The sequence below is a fragment of the Symphalangus syndactylus genome, chromosome 21, assembly GCF_028878055.3.
Source record: "Symphalangus syndactylus isolate Jambi chromosome 21, NHGRI_mSymSyn1-v2.1_pri, whole genome shotgun sequence".
In the NCBI taxonomy this organism is placed as follows: Eukaryota; Metazoa; Chordata; class Mammalia; order Primates; family Hylobatidae; genus Symphalangus; species Symphalangus syndactylus.
This window is the reverse complement of record NC_072443.2, coordinates 58,578,554-58,594,921: the sequence shown is the minus strand read 5'-3', so window position 1 is coordinate 58,594,921 and position 16,368 is coordinate 58,578,554. Positions and strand designations below refer to the sequence as shown.

At 49.1% G+C, this 16,368-nt stretch overlaps 1 protein-coding gene across 3 annotated transcripts in view; it reads left to right on the top strand.

Annotated features, from left to right (window-relative positions):
• The window catches only part of IL17RE (interleukin 17 receptor E), an 89,738-nt gene that overhangs the window by 67,525 nt on the left and 5,845 nt on the right, over nucleotides 1-16,368 (top strand). Inside the window, exons 4-12 of one of the 3 annotated variants that reach the window (XM_063630396.1) lie at nucleotides 7,590-7,712; nucleotides 8,421-8,595; nucleotides 8,928-8,943; nucleotides 9,565-9,684; nucleotides 11,903-12,000; nucleotides 12,245-12,404; nucleotides 12,500-12,639; nucleotides 14,067-14,135; nucleotides 15,045-15,111. In XM_063630396.1, coding sequence (XP_063486466.1) covers nucleotides 7,618-7,712; nucleotides 8,421-8,595; nucleotides 8,928-8,943; nucleotides 9,565-9,684; nucleotides 11,903-12,000; nucleotides 12,245-12,404; nucleotides 12,500-12,639; nucleotides 14,067-14,135; nucleotides 15,045-15,111 — 940 coding nt within the window. In that variant the 5' untranslated portion in view covers nucleotides 7,590-7,617. Of the gene's footprint in view, nucleotides 1-7,589; nucleotides 7,713-8,107; nucleotides 8,221-8,396; nucleotides 8,596-8,927; nucleotides 8,944-9,564; nucleotides 9,685-11,902; nucleotides 12,001-12,244; nucleotides 12,405-12,499; nucleotides 12,640-14,066; nucleotides 14,136-15,044; nucleotides 15,112-16,368 lie in introns of those variants that run through there. The other 2 variants (XM_055260518.2, XM_055260519.2) reach the window with 2 other exon arrangements.

Sequence of the window (16,368 nt, the reverse complement as noted above, 5' to 3'; positions counted from 1 at the left end):
TCCTTCAAGGAACATGAATTCTTTCTTCGAGTTCTTATTTTACTGCTTTTAGGTACTGCGCAAGAGGTGTGAAAAACATGCAATTCTTTTAATTTTTTTTTTTTTTTTTGAGACAAAGTCTTACTCTGTCACCCAGGCTGGAGTGCAGTGGCATGATCTCGGCTCACTACAACCTCCGCCTCCCGGGTTCAAGCGTTTCTCTTGCCTCAGCCTCCCTAGTAGCCGGGATTACAGGTGCCTGCCACCGTGCCTGGCCTAATTTTTTTTTTTTTTTTTTTTTTTGAGACAGAGTCTTGCCCTGTTCCCTAGGCTGAAGGGCAGTGGCTCGATCTGGGCTCATTGCAACTTTGCCTCCCAGATTCAAGCGATTCTCCTGCCTCAGCCTCCTGAGTAGCTGGGATTACAGGCGTGGGACACCATGCCTGGCTAATTTTTGTATTCTTAATAGAGACAGGGTCTCACTATGTTGGCCAGACTGGTCTTGAACTCCTGACCTCAGGTGATCATCCTGCCTTGGCCTCCCAAAGTGCTGGGATTACAGATGTGAGTTACTGTGCCCAGCCTCACATGCAATTGTTGACAGAATTATTGTAAACTAAAGTCAGGGTGTATTTCACAGGATAGAACCAAACTGAAGTAGAGATAGAATTTGGAGAGCAGTAGTAGATGGAAATGTATGGATAATGGAGTTAGTATGTGCACCAGACACAGATTGCTCATTTTTTAAAAACTGGGATGCAAATAGTTTGAAATTTCTTTGGTTATTGGAATGGTACTTTATGGACTTAAGAGTACCATCAAAGACCCATTATGAAAATTATCGTCAACAATGCAAACAAACCAAAACCATTTGGTTTATGTTAGTTTTCTGCTTGTTAGGTTGTTGGAATTTTGCTTTTGTGGGCCTTTCCTATCACCTTTTCCTGCCTGATGGTTGTAGTGTTCCCTGAAGCAAACAAGATTCCCTTGTTGAATCTTGGTTTAGTAGAAAGAACATTATTTGAATCAGAAGATATGTTCAAGTACCAATGCACCTACCAATCATAGGACTAAAATCAACCCTCCTTATTTCACAGATTGTTTTATTTTTTAATTTTTTTTATTTTTTAATTTTTTTTTGAGATGGAGTTTTGCTCTGTCGCCCAGGCTGGAGTGCAGTGGCGCAATCTTGGGTCACTGCAAACTCCGCTTCCCAGGTTCACGCCATTCTCCCACCTCAGCCTCCCGAATAGCTGGGACTACAGGCGCCCGCGACCACACTTGGCTAGTTTTTTGTGTTTTTAGTAGAGACGGGGTTTCGCTGTGTTAGCCAGGATGGTCTTGATCTCCTGACCTCGTGATCCACCCGCCTCGGCCTCCCAAAGTGCTGGGATTACAGGCGTGAGCCACCGCACCCGGCCCACAGATTGTTTTAAATATCAAATAAGGTGGCCGGGCGCAGTGGCTCATACCTGTAATCTCAGCACTTTGGGAGGCCGAGGCAGGCGAATCACTTGAGGTCAGGAGTTTGAGACTAGTCTAGCCAACGTGGTGAAACCCCATCTACACTAAAAATACAAATGGGCATGGTGGTGGGTGCCTGTAATTCCAGCTACTCAGGAGGCTGAGGCAGGAGAATCGCTTGAACCCAGGAGGCAAAGGTTGCAATGAGCCGAGATCGCACCACCACACTCCAGCCTGAGCGACAGAATGAGACTCTGTCTCAAAAAAAAAAAGTCGAAATATTGTGAAAGTGCTTTATGAACTATGTATCATTATATAAATGTGAAAGATGGTTATTTATTTCCTAATCTTTACAGGACTAGAGAATATAGGAGTTGAAGGAATGATTAGAGATCATCCAGGCCATTAGAAAGGCAATGTGGTATAATGGAATGAACACTTTTTTTTTTGAGACTCAGTCTGTTGCCTAGGCTGCAGTGCAATGGTGCAATCTCAGCTCACTGCAACCTCTGTTCACACCCAGTTAATTTTTGTATTTTTGTAGAGACAGGGTCTCACCATGTTGGCCAGGCTGGTCTCGAACTCCTGACCTCAAGTGATCTACCCACCTTGGCCTCCCAAAGTGCTAGGATTACAGGCATGAGCCACCATGCCCAGCCAACAGTTTCTTATATTAGACAGACATAGGCGGGAATTCCAGCCAGGCATTATACTAACTTTTGCCTTGTGCAAGAAACCTGAGCCTCTGTTTGTGATCTGACACATGGGCATCATTTTAGCTACCCCCAGGATTGTTGTGAGGTTTAGATAATATGTATGAACAGGCTACATAGTAGGGGTTTAATAAGTAACAGAATGCCTTCCCTTGATGAGCAGTGTTGGCTTCCTCACTGAGATTGGGAGTCTCTACCTCTCAGCAATGATTTCTTGCCTCAGAATTCTGGAGGTTGATGCTTCTGTAAGAGCAGATGTAAAGAAGGGATACTTGCCCACTGTTGGTGTACATTGATCTAATTGGTGGGCCTTCCTGTCCAGGGTTCCCTATCAGTGAGCAGAGTTGCCCCAATAGACGTTAGGAATTGGCCATTACAGGAAGAACCTGGAGCTATTGCTGCATGGTCTGACCAGAGTTCATGCACAGATAAGGCGGTGACAAGAAAAATGGCTGCCCAAGGTCCCTACAGTGCACTCTAAACTAAGCATGTGCAGGGGCCTGTCAGGACTTCCTGAGCTCCTGGCTTTGTCCCCAAGTAAAGGCTATTAATCATTAATCGTGAAGTCTTGGTCAGCTCATTTTGACACAAACCACAGATGAGACAGGCCTTAGCCACCTGCCAAGAAGACAGGGCCTCTGTGCTGAAGCCGTACAACACACCTTTGTTGCCTTTATTCCAATTGGCCACCTCCTATTCCAGCCACAGTTACTCCTCCCTTGTTGACACTTGCCAAACAATCCCAACTCTCTTACAAGTCTAACCACTGATCTTATTATAAGATCTACTTTCCTTTCTTTCCAACAATTTCATTTCTTTATATTGTTAACCCTGCCAATTGTATCACACTGCTAAGTTTAGTACCTTCCGTGAACTACAGGGTCCAGAAACCCTCTGATCTCCCCAAGTAGTGTGTTCTGGCAGAAAAGGCCAAGAAGACATAGCAGTGAGTCCCCAGAGGAGAAAAGTGAGGCTCAGAGAGGAATAATTGGCAGGGAGGGGAACCCAGGTCTTCTGGCCCATCCTCTTAGGACACCATCTCCTAGGCCTCATATTTCTGAACTCACAGTGCTGTGGTGCTCAGCGCTCTCTGATCTATTGGCAAGCTGACTGGTAGACTTGGCAGCCCTTTTCTCCCACTGACTCCAGGGAAAGTACCTGCATGCCTTCTGGGGGCTTCCCCCAGCTCAGGTGTGAAGTTTAGTGTGTGTGTGTGCATGTGTGTCTATGAGACAGAGAAAGGGGATGTGTGTGCACAAGGTGCATGTCAGCAGCACTCACAGGCTTCCTGCCAGCTCTGGAAGGGACAGTTTTTGCCCCTCACAGCGTCCTCTTGCAGGTAGGATGCCTGGAGAGACGGGAGCAGGTGGGGAGGGGTCAGAGGAATGACTTTTCCAATCTCAGACCTAAAACTCTTTCTGGCTTTACTTTACTGTGATGCAAGCTGCCTGAGCTGGCCAGGCACCGAGCAGGAGGGGGCGATGTGGGGTGGGGGCAAGGGTGGGGAGGAACTCCAGAGCGTAAGCGTAGGAGAGAGGTCAGCAAGTGAGGGGCTGACTTCAGCTCTTAGGTGCGTGTGCTTGGACTTTACCTAATCTTCCTGAGTGTTTTGCAGTCTGTAAAATGGGGTAATAAGACTGTGAACTCAAGGGTTGTAGTACAAATAAAATAAACTGGGCAAAATGCGTGACTCAGAGCCTGATAGTAGGATTTCAGCAAATGTTGATCCCATCCCTCCCCCTCCTTAGGTTGTGCCAGAATTCACCCCTGTGCTTCTTACCTTAAATACTTTTTGGAACAGTCTCTACAATAAATAAGTAAACCAGCAAGACAGTAAATAAAATGCACACCTTCTTTTCCTTTTCCCCCTTTCTTCCTCATCTTTATTCCTTTTACTTTTCCAGCGGGTCCTGGAATGCTGTTTTTCTTCCCTGTCTTCCCTCGTTCCCTCTCTTCTCTCCTCCCATCCTCCTTCCCTCCCTTCCTCTCTTCCTCCCTCCCTTCCTCTCTTCCTCCCTCCTTCTTTCCTCCCTTCCTCCCTCCCTTCTTCCCTCCCTGCCTCCCTTCTTTCCTTCCTCCCTCCCTTCCTTCCTTCCTTCCCTCCTTCCTTCCCTCTTTCCTTCCTCTCTTCCTTCTTATCTCCATTTTTTTTTCTGCTTCTCCTCCCATACCTTAACCAGAAGCAATTAACCAATATTTTCTCTGTGAGAGATCAGAAGATAAGGGTAAAGAAGAAGGATTGTTTTGGAATAGAGCCAAGTTTCTCACTTCATGCCTCCAGCATTAGAAAACTCATTATTGGGCCGGGCGCGGTGGCTCACGCCTGTAATCCCAGCACTTTGGGAGGCCGAGGAGGGCGGATCACAAGGTCAGCAGATTGAGACCATCCTGGCTAACATGGTGAAACCTCGTCTCTACTAAAAATACAAAAAATGAGCCGGGTGAGGTGGCGGGCGCCTGTAGTCCCAGCTGCTCGGGAGGCTGAGACAGGAGAATGGCATGAACCTGGGAGGCGGAGCTTGCAGTGAGCCAAGATCGCACCACTGCACTCCAGCCTGGGCAACAGAGTGAGACTCCGTCTCAAAAAAAAAAAAAAAAAAAAAAGAAAACTCATTATTGGCCAGGCGCAGTGGCTCACACCTGTAATCCCAGCACCTGGGGAAGCTGAGGCAGGATAACTGCTAGAGGCCAGGAGTTTGAGACCAGCCTGAGCACCATGGCCAGACCGTGTATGTAGCCAGGCAAAATGGTGTGTGCCTGTGAAGGGAGGATTCACTTGAGTCCAGGAGGTTGAGGTTGCAGTAAGTGGTGATTGTGCCAGTGTCCTCCAGCTTGGGTGATAGAGTGAGACTCTGTCTCAAAAAAAAAAAAAAAGAAAGAAAAGAAAAAAACCTCATTATTTGTATAGCTCTAAACCACTGTGAGTTAGGTAGAATTTGGGGGAAGGCTTTCTAACCTATTCTTAGTATGGCCAGACCACCCTTTCCTTCTTTCAGATCTTACTGTTTTGTTTGCAGAGATGGGCTTCAAGGCCAAAAGGCATACTGTGTTAGGGTTTGTGTCAGGCAGACCTTTTTGGGTTCCAAGAGCAGAGGAAGATGAGGCTGTGTGAGGGAAGACCATAGGATGATAGAGAATTGGGACTAGGCAGAGTGGCTCATGCCCATAATCCTAGCACTTTGGAAGGTTGAAGCAGATGGATCACTTGAGGCCAAGAGTTCAAGACCGGCCTGGCCAACGTGGCAAAACCCTGTCTCTACTAAAAATACAAAAATTAGCTGGGCAGCCGGGCGCGGTGGCTCACGCTTGTAATCCCAGCACTTTGGGAGGCCGAGGCGGGCGGATCACGAGGTCAGGAGATCGAGACCATGGTGAAACCTTGTCTCTACTAAATGTATAAAAAAAAAAATAAGCCGGGCGCGGTGGCGGGCGCCTGTAGTCCCAGCTACTCGGAGAGGCTGAGGCAGGAGAATGGCGTGAACCCGGGAGGCGGAGCTTGCAGTGAGCCGAGACTGCGCCACTGCACTCCAGCCTGGGCGACAGAGCAAGACTCCGTCTCAAAAAAAAAAAAAAAATTAGCTGGGCATAGTGGTGCACAGCTGTAATCCCAGCTACTCAGGAGGCTAAGGCAAGAGTTCAAGAATCACTTGAACCCAGGAGGCGGAGGTTGTGACATTTATTCAATTACACAGCACATACTTCATAATATCTACTGCTAGGCTTGGAGAAACATAAAGAATAGGAGTTTTTATCTTTTCATGAACTCAAAAAGCTAGAGAGTACTTTTAGATAATGGGTAGGATGCAGCCTTCAGACAATGAACCTAAAGACAGGAATAGAAGGCCGGGCGCGGTGGCTCACCCTTGTAATCCCAGCACTTTGGGAGGCCGAGGCGGGCGGATCACGAGGTCAGGAGATTGAGACCACGGTGAAACCCCGTCTCTACTAAAAATACAAAAAAAAAAAAAATTAGCTGGGCGTGGTGGCGGGCGCCTGTAGTCCCAGCTACTCGGAGAGGCTGAGGCAGGAGAATGGCGTGAACCCGGGAGGCGGAGCTTGCAGTGAGCTGAGATTGCGCCACTGCACTCCAGCCTGGGCGACAGAGCAAGACTCTGTCTCAAAAAAAAAAAAAAAAAAAAAGACAGGAATAGAATTGGCCGAAAGCAGGCTGTGGTTAGGCCACTGAAAGGTGGTCTAGATTGAGTTGCAGGAGGACAAGTTGCAGTGAGTTGAGTTGCAGTGAGCCAAGAACACGCCACTGCACTCCAGCCTGGGCAACAGAGCAAGACTATCTCAAAAAAAAAAAAAAAAAAAAAAAAAAGCCAGGTGCTGTGGTTCATGCCTGTAATCCCAGCACTTTGGGAGGCCAAGCTGGGCTCAGATCACTTTAGGTCAGGAGTTCAGGACCAGCCTGGCCAACATGGTGAAACCATGTTTCCACTAAAAATACAAAAATTAGTCTGGTGTGGTGGCGTGCACCTGTAATCCCAGCTACTCGGGAGGCTGAGGCAGGAGAATCGTTTGAACCTGGGAGGTGAAGATTGCAGTGACCTAAGATTGCACCATTTGCACTCCAGCTTGGGTGACAGAGTGAGACTCTGTCTCAAAAAAAAAAAAAAAAAAAGAGAATTGAGTTGTGAGGGCCTAGCAAAAGTGGAGCTCCCTGAACTATAGACTTTGACCTTGTCCAAATCATTATCCCTCTGCTTCCTTATCTCTCTATGAAATGAAAACAATAATTATCACTTACTTGTCTCACAGGTAGGGTTAGGAGGATTAAATATGAAAGTTTTGTGAAGTGTGAAACAAACTATATAGATGAAATATATCATGACATTCATTCAATTACACAGCACATACTTCATAATATCTACTGCTAGGCTTGGAGAAACATAAAGAATAGGAGTTTTTATCTTTTCATGAACTCAAAAAGCTAGAGGGTACTTTTGGATAATGTAGGATGCAGCCTTCAGACAATGAACCTAAAGACAGGAATAGAATTGGCCGAAAGCAGGCTGTGGTTAGGCCACTGAAAGGTGGTCTAGATTGAGTTACAGGAGGACAATAACAATCTCAAGATGCCTTGGCCGGGCGCAGTGGCTCACGCTTGTAATCCCAGCACTTAGGAGGCCGAGGTGGGTGGATCACATGGTCAGGAGTTCGAGACCAGCCTGGCCAATATGATGAAACCCCGTCTCTACTAAAATACAAAAATTAGCCAGGCATGGGGCAGGTGCCTGTACTCCCAGCTACTCGGGAGGCTAAGGCAAGAGAATCGCCTGAACCCAGCAGGTGGAGGTTGCAGTGAGCAGAGATTGCGCCACGGCACTCCAGCCTGGGTGATAGATCGAGACTCGGTCTCAAACAAAAAAAAAGATGCCTTGACCTGGTAGGTGTGCCCCAAACTTTCTTTCCAATGTGTGTGTTACCAAGGTGAGGGCTGAAGCTGCTCAAATGCTCCATGAAGGGGAGGAAGCTGTGGGATGATGGGGAGGGTTCCCACAAAGATGGAGCCTCGTCAGCCTTTCTCCAGCACCGGAAACCACAGGAAACCAGGTCAGTGCGTGGGGCCCGCTCCCTCTGCTCCAGGGCTCAGCTATGAGCTCTGGGGCTTCCTGAGCAGGCTGTACTGACTAGTGGGTCCTTGAAGTTAGAGGCCCCTTTGGTATGGAGCCCTTTGCCTAGAAGAGCTGGACCTGGCTCATGGGTAGAGAGAACTCGGCTATGGTCCTGAGAGTTAACCAGGTGGGAAGCCAGGGTACATATGGGCTTCATGTGCATCCTAGAGTGCTTTTTTCTTCCCCACTCTAAATGGTGCCTCAGTCACCTCTGTATCTCCAGCACCCAGTGCTGAGTAGTGCTTAAGAGCTCGACTAATTCTCTAAGTGAGGGGGTGAAGCACATGTCTGTGGGAGACACAAGTTCCAGAGTGTGCTGATGGGTGGGTCAGGTCTGCAGTGTGTTTCAGGAGTAGGAGGGGCTAAGAAATGGGTGCGTCCCCCAACCTAATGCTAGCCCCTTTCCTGTTACTTCTCAGCCACAGCAGGAGCCCCTTGTCTTTCAGGTGGGGGGCAGTAGGGTTTTTGGGGGCACAAGCTTTCCTCAGTCCCTCCACTTGGAGGGGAAGGAATGTGGCCTGGCTAGCTGGTTGGGATCAAGGAGGAGCTTTCGGGCAGGGCGGGGCCAGGGCAGGCTGGGGCGAGGGCTCCTGCTGGTACTGTGTTCTTCGCTGCTGCACAGCAAGGCCCTGCCACCCACCTTCAGGCCATGCAGCCATGTTCCGGGAGCCCTAATTGCGCAGAAGCCCATGGGGAGCTCCAGAACGGCAGCCCTGCTCCTGCCTCTCTTCCTGGTAGTCATCGACCTATCTGACTCTGCTGGGATTGGCTGTCCCCACCTGCCCTACTGGAACACCCGCTGTCCTCTGGCCTCCCACACGGTAAGGTGCCGCTGCCAGGTAGGGACACCTGCCTGGCACAGCCATAAAGCTCCCCACTCCCCTGCCTGCCCTGTGCTACCTCCGCAGTCCCTGTGCTCTGGTGGCAGCTTTGATGTGTCCTCTACATAGTCTGAAAGGGGTAGCCAAAGTCCTTTGTGCCGAGGGCCTGGACAGGGTGGAGCTGGGAAGATAAGAGCCAGAGGGTATGGGCTATTAGCTATGGGGCTCAGAATTCGCTGATTTGAAGCAAAGACCCCAGGAATGCTCCTTATGGGAGTCTCTCCTAATAATAGCTCTCTCCTTTCTTTTCCCTACTGGGCCCTGTGCCTCAGGATGACAGTTTCACTGGTGAGTCGCATCTCCTGCCCCATTGCTCCTCCCCACGCCCACTATTTTTCCAGATGCCCAGCAAGCCCTCCGTTCTAATTTTCGGTTCCCAACCCGGGAAGTAGCACAATATCAAGGAAAAAGTTTGGAATCATGACAAGCCTGGATTCACATTGCAGTTCTCCCAGACTCCCGTGTGGCCTCAGACTGTGCACCTAACCTCTCCAACTGACCCTCAGTTTCTGAGGGGTAGTAGCATAGTAGAAATGATTGTACACTAAAGGCAGTGTTGCTTCTGAGCTGTAGGGAGGATTAGATGACAGACATGGGTAAATCTCCAGGTGCTCCATATGTGTTGGTTCCTCCCCTTAACTGATCCCTCACTTCTATCAGCAATACAATAATCCTTCCTATTTTATAGTATGTTCTACTTCACAAGACATTTTCCCATGCACTACTATTTTGATTTTTATAACAGACCTGCTTTATGAATGAGGAATCTGATCCTTAGACAGGTCCTGTAACCCCCGAAGTCATACTTCCAGGATGTAAGTGACAGAGCTTGGCCTCAAATCCAGCTTGTCTGAGGTAGGAGGGACCTTCTTAGATCCTATCATTTGCTTTCCCTTCCATCTTTCCCAGGAAGTTCTGCCCATATCCCTTGCAGCACCTGGTGGGCCCTCTTCTCCACAAAGCCTTGGTGTGTGCGAGTCTGGCACTGTTCCCGCTGTTTGTGCCAGCATCTGCTGTCAGGTCGCTCAGGTATGAGAAACAGCCCCTTGGGCCATTCTCAGTGAAGAGAACATTTTGAGGGACCACCTAGGCTGAGCAAGTGGGACTTACTAGAACAGATATTTGTCTTGTTTTAACCTCAACTGGGACTTGGATTATCCTAAAATAGCACGCTATGACTGATATTCATGAATACAATTGTACAATTTTATGAAGGTATTTTTTTCGCTGAGATTCTTGGAATTAAAAGCTATGGATTTATTGTTATTACCATCTATTTGTAAAGCAGGATCTTCTTTCTTACTCTATATTTTAATTGCTCAGCTCAGTGCCTGGTACATACTAAATGCCCTTACATTGCTTAAGAATTGGCAGTTTCTAGGCCAGGCATGGTGGCTTATGCCTGTAATCCCAACACTTTGGGAGGCTGAGGCAGGCTGATCACCTGAGGTCAGGAGTTCGAGACCAGCCTGGCCAACATGGTGAAACCCCGTCTCTACTAAAAATACAAAAAATTAGCAGGGCGTGGTGGCAGGCACCTGTAATCCCAGCTGCTCAGGAGGCTGAGGCAGGAGAATCACTTGAACCCAGGAGGCGGAGGTTGCAGTGAGCCGAGATCATGCCATTGCACTCCAGCCTGGGCGACAAGAGCAAAACTCTGTCTCCAAAAAAAAAAAAAAAAAAAAGAATTGGCAGTTTCTGGGCCAGGTATGATGGTGATGGTTCACACCTGTAATCCCAGCACTCTGGGAGGCCACAGTGGGTAGATCGCTTGAGTCCAGGAGTTTGAGACCAGCCTGGCCAACATGGCAAAACCCCATCTCTACAAAAAAATACAAAAATTAGCTGGATGTGGTGATGCACACCTGAAGTCCCAGCTACTTGGGAAGCTGAGGTGGGAGGATCACCTGAATTCAGAAGGCAGAGGTTGCAGTGAGTTAAGATAGCGCCACTGCACTCCAGCCTGGACCACAGTGTGAGACCCTATCTCAAAAAAAAAAAAAAGAATTGACAGTGTCTAATTTTTCTAATTGTTTGCTGTTAGAAATAATGCTACAGGGCTGGGCGCAGTGGCTTGTGCCTGTAATCCCAGTACTTTGGGAGGCCGAGGCAGGCAGATCACCTGAGGTCAGGAGTTTGAGACCAGCCTGGCCAACATGGTGAAACCCCATCTCTACTAAAAATACAAAAATTAGCCAGGAGGCCAGGTGTGATGGTGCATGCCTGTAGTCCCAGCTACTCAGGAGGCTGAGGTGAGAGGATTGCTTAAGCCCAAGAGTTCAAGACTGTAGTGAGCAGTGATTGTGCCACTGCATTCCAGCCTGTGTGACAGAGCAAAACCCTGTCAAGAAAGGAAGGAAGGAAGGCAAGGAAAGGAAGGAAAGAAAGAAAGAAAAGAGAGAGAGGTGGGGGCTGGCATGGTGGGTCACGCCTGTAATCCCAGCACTTTGGGAGGCCGAGGCGGGCGGATCACGAGATCAGGAGATCGAGACCATCCTGGCTAACGTGGTGAAACCCTGTCTCTACTAAAAATACAAAAAATTAGCTGGGCGTGGTGGCAGGTGCCTGTAATCCCAGCTACGCGGGGGCTGAGGCAGGAGAATCGCTTGAAGCCGGGAGGCGGAGATTGCAGTGAGCCAAGATCACACCGCTGCACTCCAGCCTGGGTGACAGAGCAAGGCTCTGTCTCCAAAAAAATAAAAATTAAAGAGTGCTAAAATGAATGTCTTTGTATATATAGCTTTTTCTCTGCTTAAAAAATTAATCCTTTCTTGATTACATCATAATTTTCAAGATTAAAGAAGCTTGACATCCTTACCCTCCTTGATTTAAAATGACTTACTATCAGGTCGGGCACGGTGGCTCATGCCTGTAATCCCAGTGCTTTGGGAGGCCGAGGCGGGCAGATCACCTGAGGTTGGGAGTTCGAGACCAGCCTGACCAACACGGAGAAACCGTGTCTCCACTAAAAATACAAAATTAGCTGGGCATGGTGGTGCATGCCTGTAATCCCAGCTACTCGGGAGGCTGAGGCAGGAGAATCACTTGAACTTGGGAGGCGGAGGCTGCAGTGAGCTGAGATCGCGCCATTGCACTCCAGCCTGGGCAACAAAGAGCAAAACTCCGTCTCAAAATAAATAAATAAATAAAATAAAATAAAATGACTTACTGTCTAACACTGGGCCACATCTCCAGGTAGGGGAGGGGGTAATGATGGCTAGATAGTAAGTGTGCGCCCCCCGCACAGGTCTTCAATGGGGCTTCTTCCACTTCCTGGTGCAGAAATCCAAAAAGTCTTCCACATTCAAGTTCTGTAGGAGACACAAGATGCCAGCACCTGCTCAGGTACGCTCCCTGTCAGTTCCAGCCCTACCCCATGCCCCACAGACCTTTGCTTTCTGGCCTCTCATTTGGTTCTCCAGCCATGTGAGACAGAAAGTGTGGAGATGAAGTATTCTGTCTATTACACAGCTAGGGAGGCCAAAAGAGTTTGAGCAACTTGCCTGCAGTACCTCAGGTTCCAGAGGCAGAAACAGAAGCCAGGTTTCCTGATTTCTGGTCTGAGGCCCACCTTGTTCTCTGCCTTTAGAGGAAGCTGCTGCCTAGTCGTCACTTGTCTGAGAAGAGCCATCACATTTCCATCCCCTCCCCAGACATCTCCCACAAGGGACTTCGCTCTAAAAGGACCCAACCTTCGGATCCAGAGGCATGGGAAAGTCTTCCCAGATTGGACTCACAAAGGCACAGAGGTGGGCACTGGGTACAACAGGAGATAGGTTCAGCTGAGTGGTGGTACCGGTGCTAAGGCCAAGAGACAAGGCCACTGAGTCCTTCCTCTCCCCAGGGCCCGAGTTCTCTTTTGATTTGCTGCCTGAAGCCCGGGCTATTCGGGTGACCATACCTTCAGGCCCCGAGGTCAGTGTGCGTCTTTGTCACCAGTGGGCACTGGAGTGTGAAGAGCTGAGCAGTCCCTACGATATCCAGGTAGGGCGTGTCGTCCCCCTTTAAAAAGCCCGATCACACAGTGCTAACAAAAGAGGCCACCCATTGTACAAATGAGGAAACTGAGGCCCAGAGAGGGATGGTAACTGTCCAAGACCTCCTTACAAGCTGAAGGGTCTATCATTAAGACTTCTGCCGGGCGCGGTGGCTCACGCCTGTAATCCCGGCACTTTGGGAGGCCGAGGCGGGCGGATCACGAGGTCAGGAGATCGAGACCATCCTGGCTAACACGGTGAAACCCCGTCTCTACTAAAAATACAAAAATTAGCCGGGCGAGGTGGCAGGCACCTGTAGTCCCAGCTACGCGGGAGGCTGAGGCAGGAGAATGGCGTGAACCCCGGGGGGCGGAGCCTGCAGTGAGCCGAGATCGCGCCACTGCACTCCAGCCTGGGTGAAAGAGCGAGACTCCGTCTCAAAAAAAAAAAAAAAAGACTTCTTTGGGCGTGGCATGGCGGCTCACACCTGTGGTCCCAGCACTTTGAGAGGCCAAAGCAGGAGGATTGCTTGAAGCCAGGAGGATAAAACCAGCTTGGCAACATAGTGAAACCCTGCTGCTAAAAAAAAAAAAAAAAAAAAAAAAAAATTATAGAAAGACTTCTTTGGACTAGACAGAAAAGGCAGACGGCCTTGTCACCTGGAAGAACAGGAAAGGCAGGCAGAGACCTGGAGCAGCCATGAATGACCGTGAATGAGCAGAGAAATTAGTATGGTATTTACCCTCAGTGAGAGGATCCTCAGTGTGATTCAGGCATTAAGAAGCCTTTTCTTGAGCTTCAAGTTAGTGACAAGTAAGAAAAAAGAATTGTTAATTAAAAATTTAAAAAGCGTTTTCAGCTACCCTAAGAGGTTGTACCGCCTGAGAACATAACAAAATGATCACATCTCTCTTGGTACCCTTCCATCTCCCTCCTTTTGTTCCTGCTACTCAGAGAATGATATGTCCCCCATTCTCCCAACCTGGGCCCCAACATCCCACCTCAACCTCCCTTTGTCATGGATGCCATTGTATACAGTTGGTAGCATTTGCAGGGACTGCTGCTGAACCCCTGAGGCCCTCAGCTCATCATTTTTATAACAGTGAGGATACCTCATAAGATTACTGTGATGCTAGCATGGAGTTAATTGATTTAATACTTCTAGCACCCACCACGCTCCCTAGCATATAGTAGGGCCTCAGTAAAGGAATGTATTCCCTGTCTCCTTCCCCCCAACTCCACCTAGAGCACCTAGAGCTAATGATTAGATTACTACACAGACAACCTTTGAGAGACTTATCAGGAGAAGAGGTATCTCATATTAGAGGAAAAACAGGGTGTGTTGGCCAAGATCCCAGCACTGTCCTGCCCTTGTCTATGTGCCCATGCTCTTTCTCAGGCATCTTTTGTCTTCCTTTGCTGTTTCATCCACAGAAAATTGTGTCTGGGGGCCACACTGTAGAGCTGCCTTATGAATTCCTTCTGCCCTGTCTGTGCATAGAGGTGAGCAAGGGAAAAGGTGTGGGCTGTCCATGGCTCTGCTCCTAAGCCCCCAAGTTAGCACGGTTGGTCAAGTATATCTCCAGTAAATGGGGTTTAAAAAGGACTGAGTGTTACTGGCATGCTTAGGAAGACTGGCGCCAGCTTGGCTGTGAGCCACACATGGGGTCAGAGATGGAAAGGTGCTGCTGAACATTGGACCTTCTTAGAGTGATTCCAACCTCAGCCCCATCCAAACCCAGCTTTCCCTGGCCCAGACCTGGCCTCAGCCCACAGAGCCAGAATAGGCAGCTGTCATCGCTGTGTGTTCTGAGGAGTCGAGGAAGGAGTGTGTGCATGGCCACTGCAGGATTCCATATGCCCCCAGAAGTCTTGTCCCCTCTAGGCCTCTGTGGCAGTCCTCCTTCTCTCTTTACAAGTCTAAGGAACACAGCAGAAAGTTTTCTTTGGACTAGACAGAAAAGGCAAGGGAAATTGTCACCTGGAAGACCTAAGGGAAGATAATGGCAGAGACCTAGAGCCACGAGCAATTGCCAGCATGGACAGCAGGTGGGCATGTGGGCATTCCAGAGTCAGGAGCCAACACAGAGCACTGTGTGCCTTGGGGATGGCTGAGAGTGGAGGCCAGAGAAGACCAAAGCTGATGAATGTGACCTCAGGATTTCCTTCTTTCTGGGGATAGTTCTCTTTAGGAGGAAGAGGAGTTAGCCCCTCACTTGCTTATCCCTCTCCTATGCTCTGGAGTTCCTCCCCACCCTTGCCCCCACCCCACATTGCCCCATCCTGCTCGGTGCCTGGCCAGCTCAGGCAGCTTGTGTCACAGTAAGGTAAAGCCAGAATGAGTTTTAGGTCTGAGTGAGATTGGAAAAGCCATTCCTCTGACCCTCCTCACCTGCTCCTCTGTCCGCCTAGGCATCCTACCTGCAAGAGGACACTGTGAGGCGCAAAAAATGTCCCTTCCAGAGCTGGCCAGAAGCCTGTGAGTGCTGTTGACATGCACCCTTGTGCACACACATCCCCTTTCTCTTTCTGTCTCCTACATACACATGTACACACACACACACACACACACACACACACACACACCGCACTTCACAAGTGTGCTGGGGGAAGCCCCCAGAAAGCATGCAGGTACTTTCCCTGGAGTCAGTGGGGGAAAAGGGCTACCAAGTCTACCAGTCAGCTTGCCAATAGATCAGAGAGCGCTGAGCACTGCAGCACTGTGAGAAGTTTAGAAATATGAGGTCTAGGAGACGGTGTCCTAAGAGGATGGGCCAGAAGACCCAGTTCCCATCCCAGCTCTGCCAATTATTCTTCTCTGAACCTCACTTTCCTCATCTGTAAAATCTCAATACCTGCTCTGCCTTCAAAGCGTTTGTGAAGCCTGAGTTAAATATTACATATGAAAGTGGCTGGTGATATCTGAAGTGCTGTATGCATGTTGCTGTTCTCAAGGAGAGGCAGGACACTCAGACAAAAGTGACTCACATAAAGCAGCCTACAGAACTTACAGGGCAGGGTTATAGTTAAGGACTAGGCTGTACGGCAAGAAATCGGGAAAGGGAGAAGCCCAAGAAGGGCCATTATAAGCAGAGAAGGCCTCTCAGAGGGAGTGGCACCTGAGCTGGGGCCAGAAAAAGGGCAGGATTTAGAAAGGAGAGATAGGAGGGGAAGACATTCCTGGTTCTGAGAGGACCCTAAGCAGATTTCGAGTTTGGGGAGAAGCAAGGACCTGGTCAGAATGGAGGCCTGGGAAGGGGAGGAGAGAGACCCCTGGATAGAAAGATAATGAGGCTAGGCTCAATGGCTCACGCCTGTAATTCCAGCACTTTGGGAGGCCAAAGTAGGCAGATCACCTGAGGTCAGGAGTTTGAGACCAGCCTGGCCAACATGGTGAAACCCTGTCTCTACTAAAAATACAAAAAGTTAGCTGGGCATGGTGCTGCACGCCTGTAGTCACAGCTGCTTGGGGGATCAAGACAGGAGAATCACTTGAGCTCGGGAGGCAGAGGTTGCAGTGAGCCGAAATCGCACCACTGCACTCCAGCCTGGGTGACAGAGTACAACTCCGTCTCAAAAAAAACAAAAAAACAGAAAGGTAATGAAAGGGGCTGGGTGTAGTGGCTCACACTTGTAATCCCAGCACCTTGGGAGGCTGAGGTGGGTGGGTCACAAGGTCAGGAGTTCACGAGGTCAGGAGACCAGCCTGGCCAACATGGTGAAAACCCATCTCTAC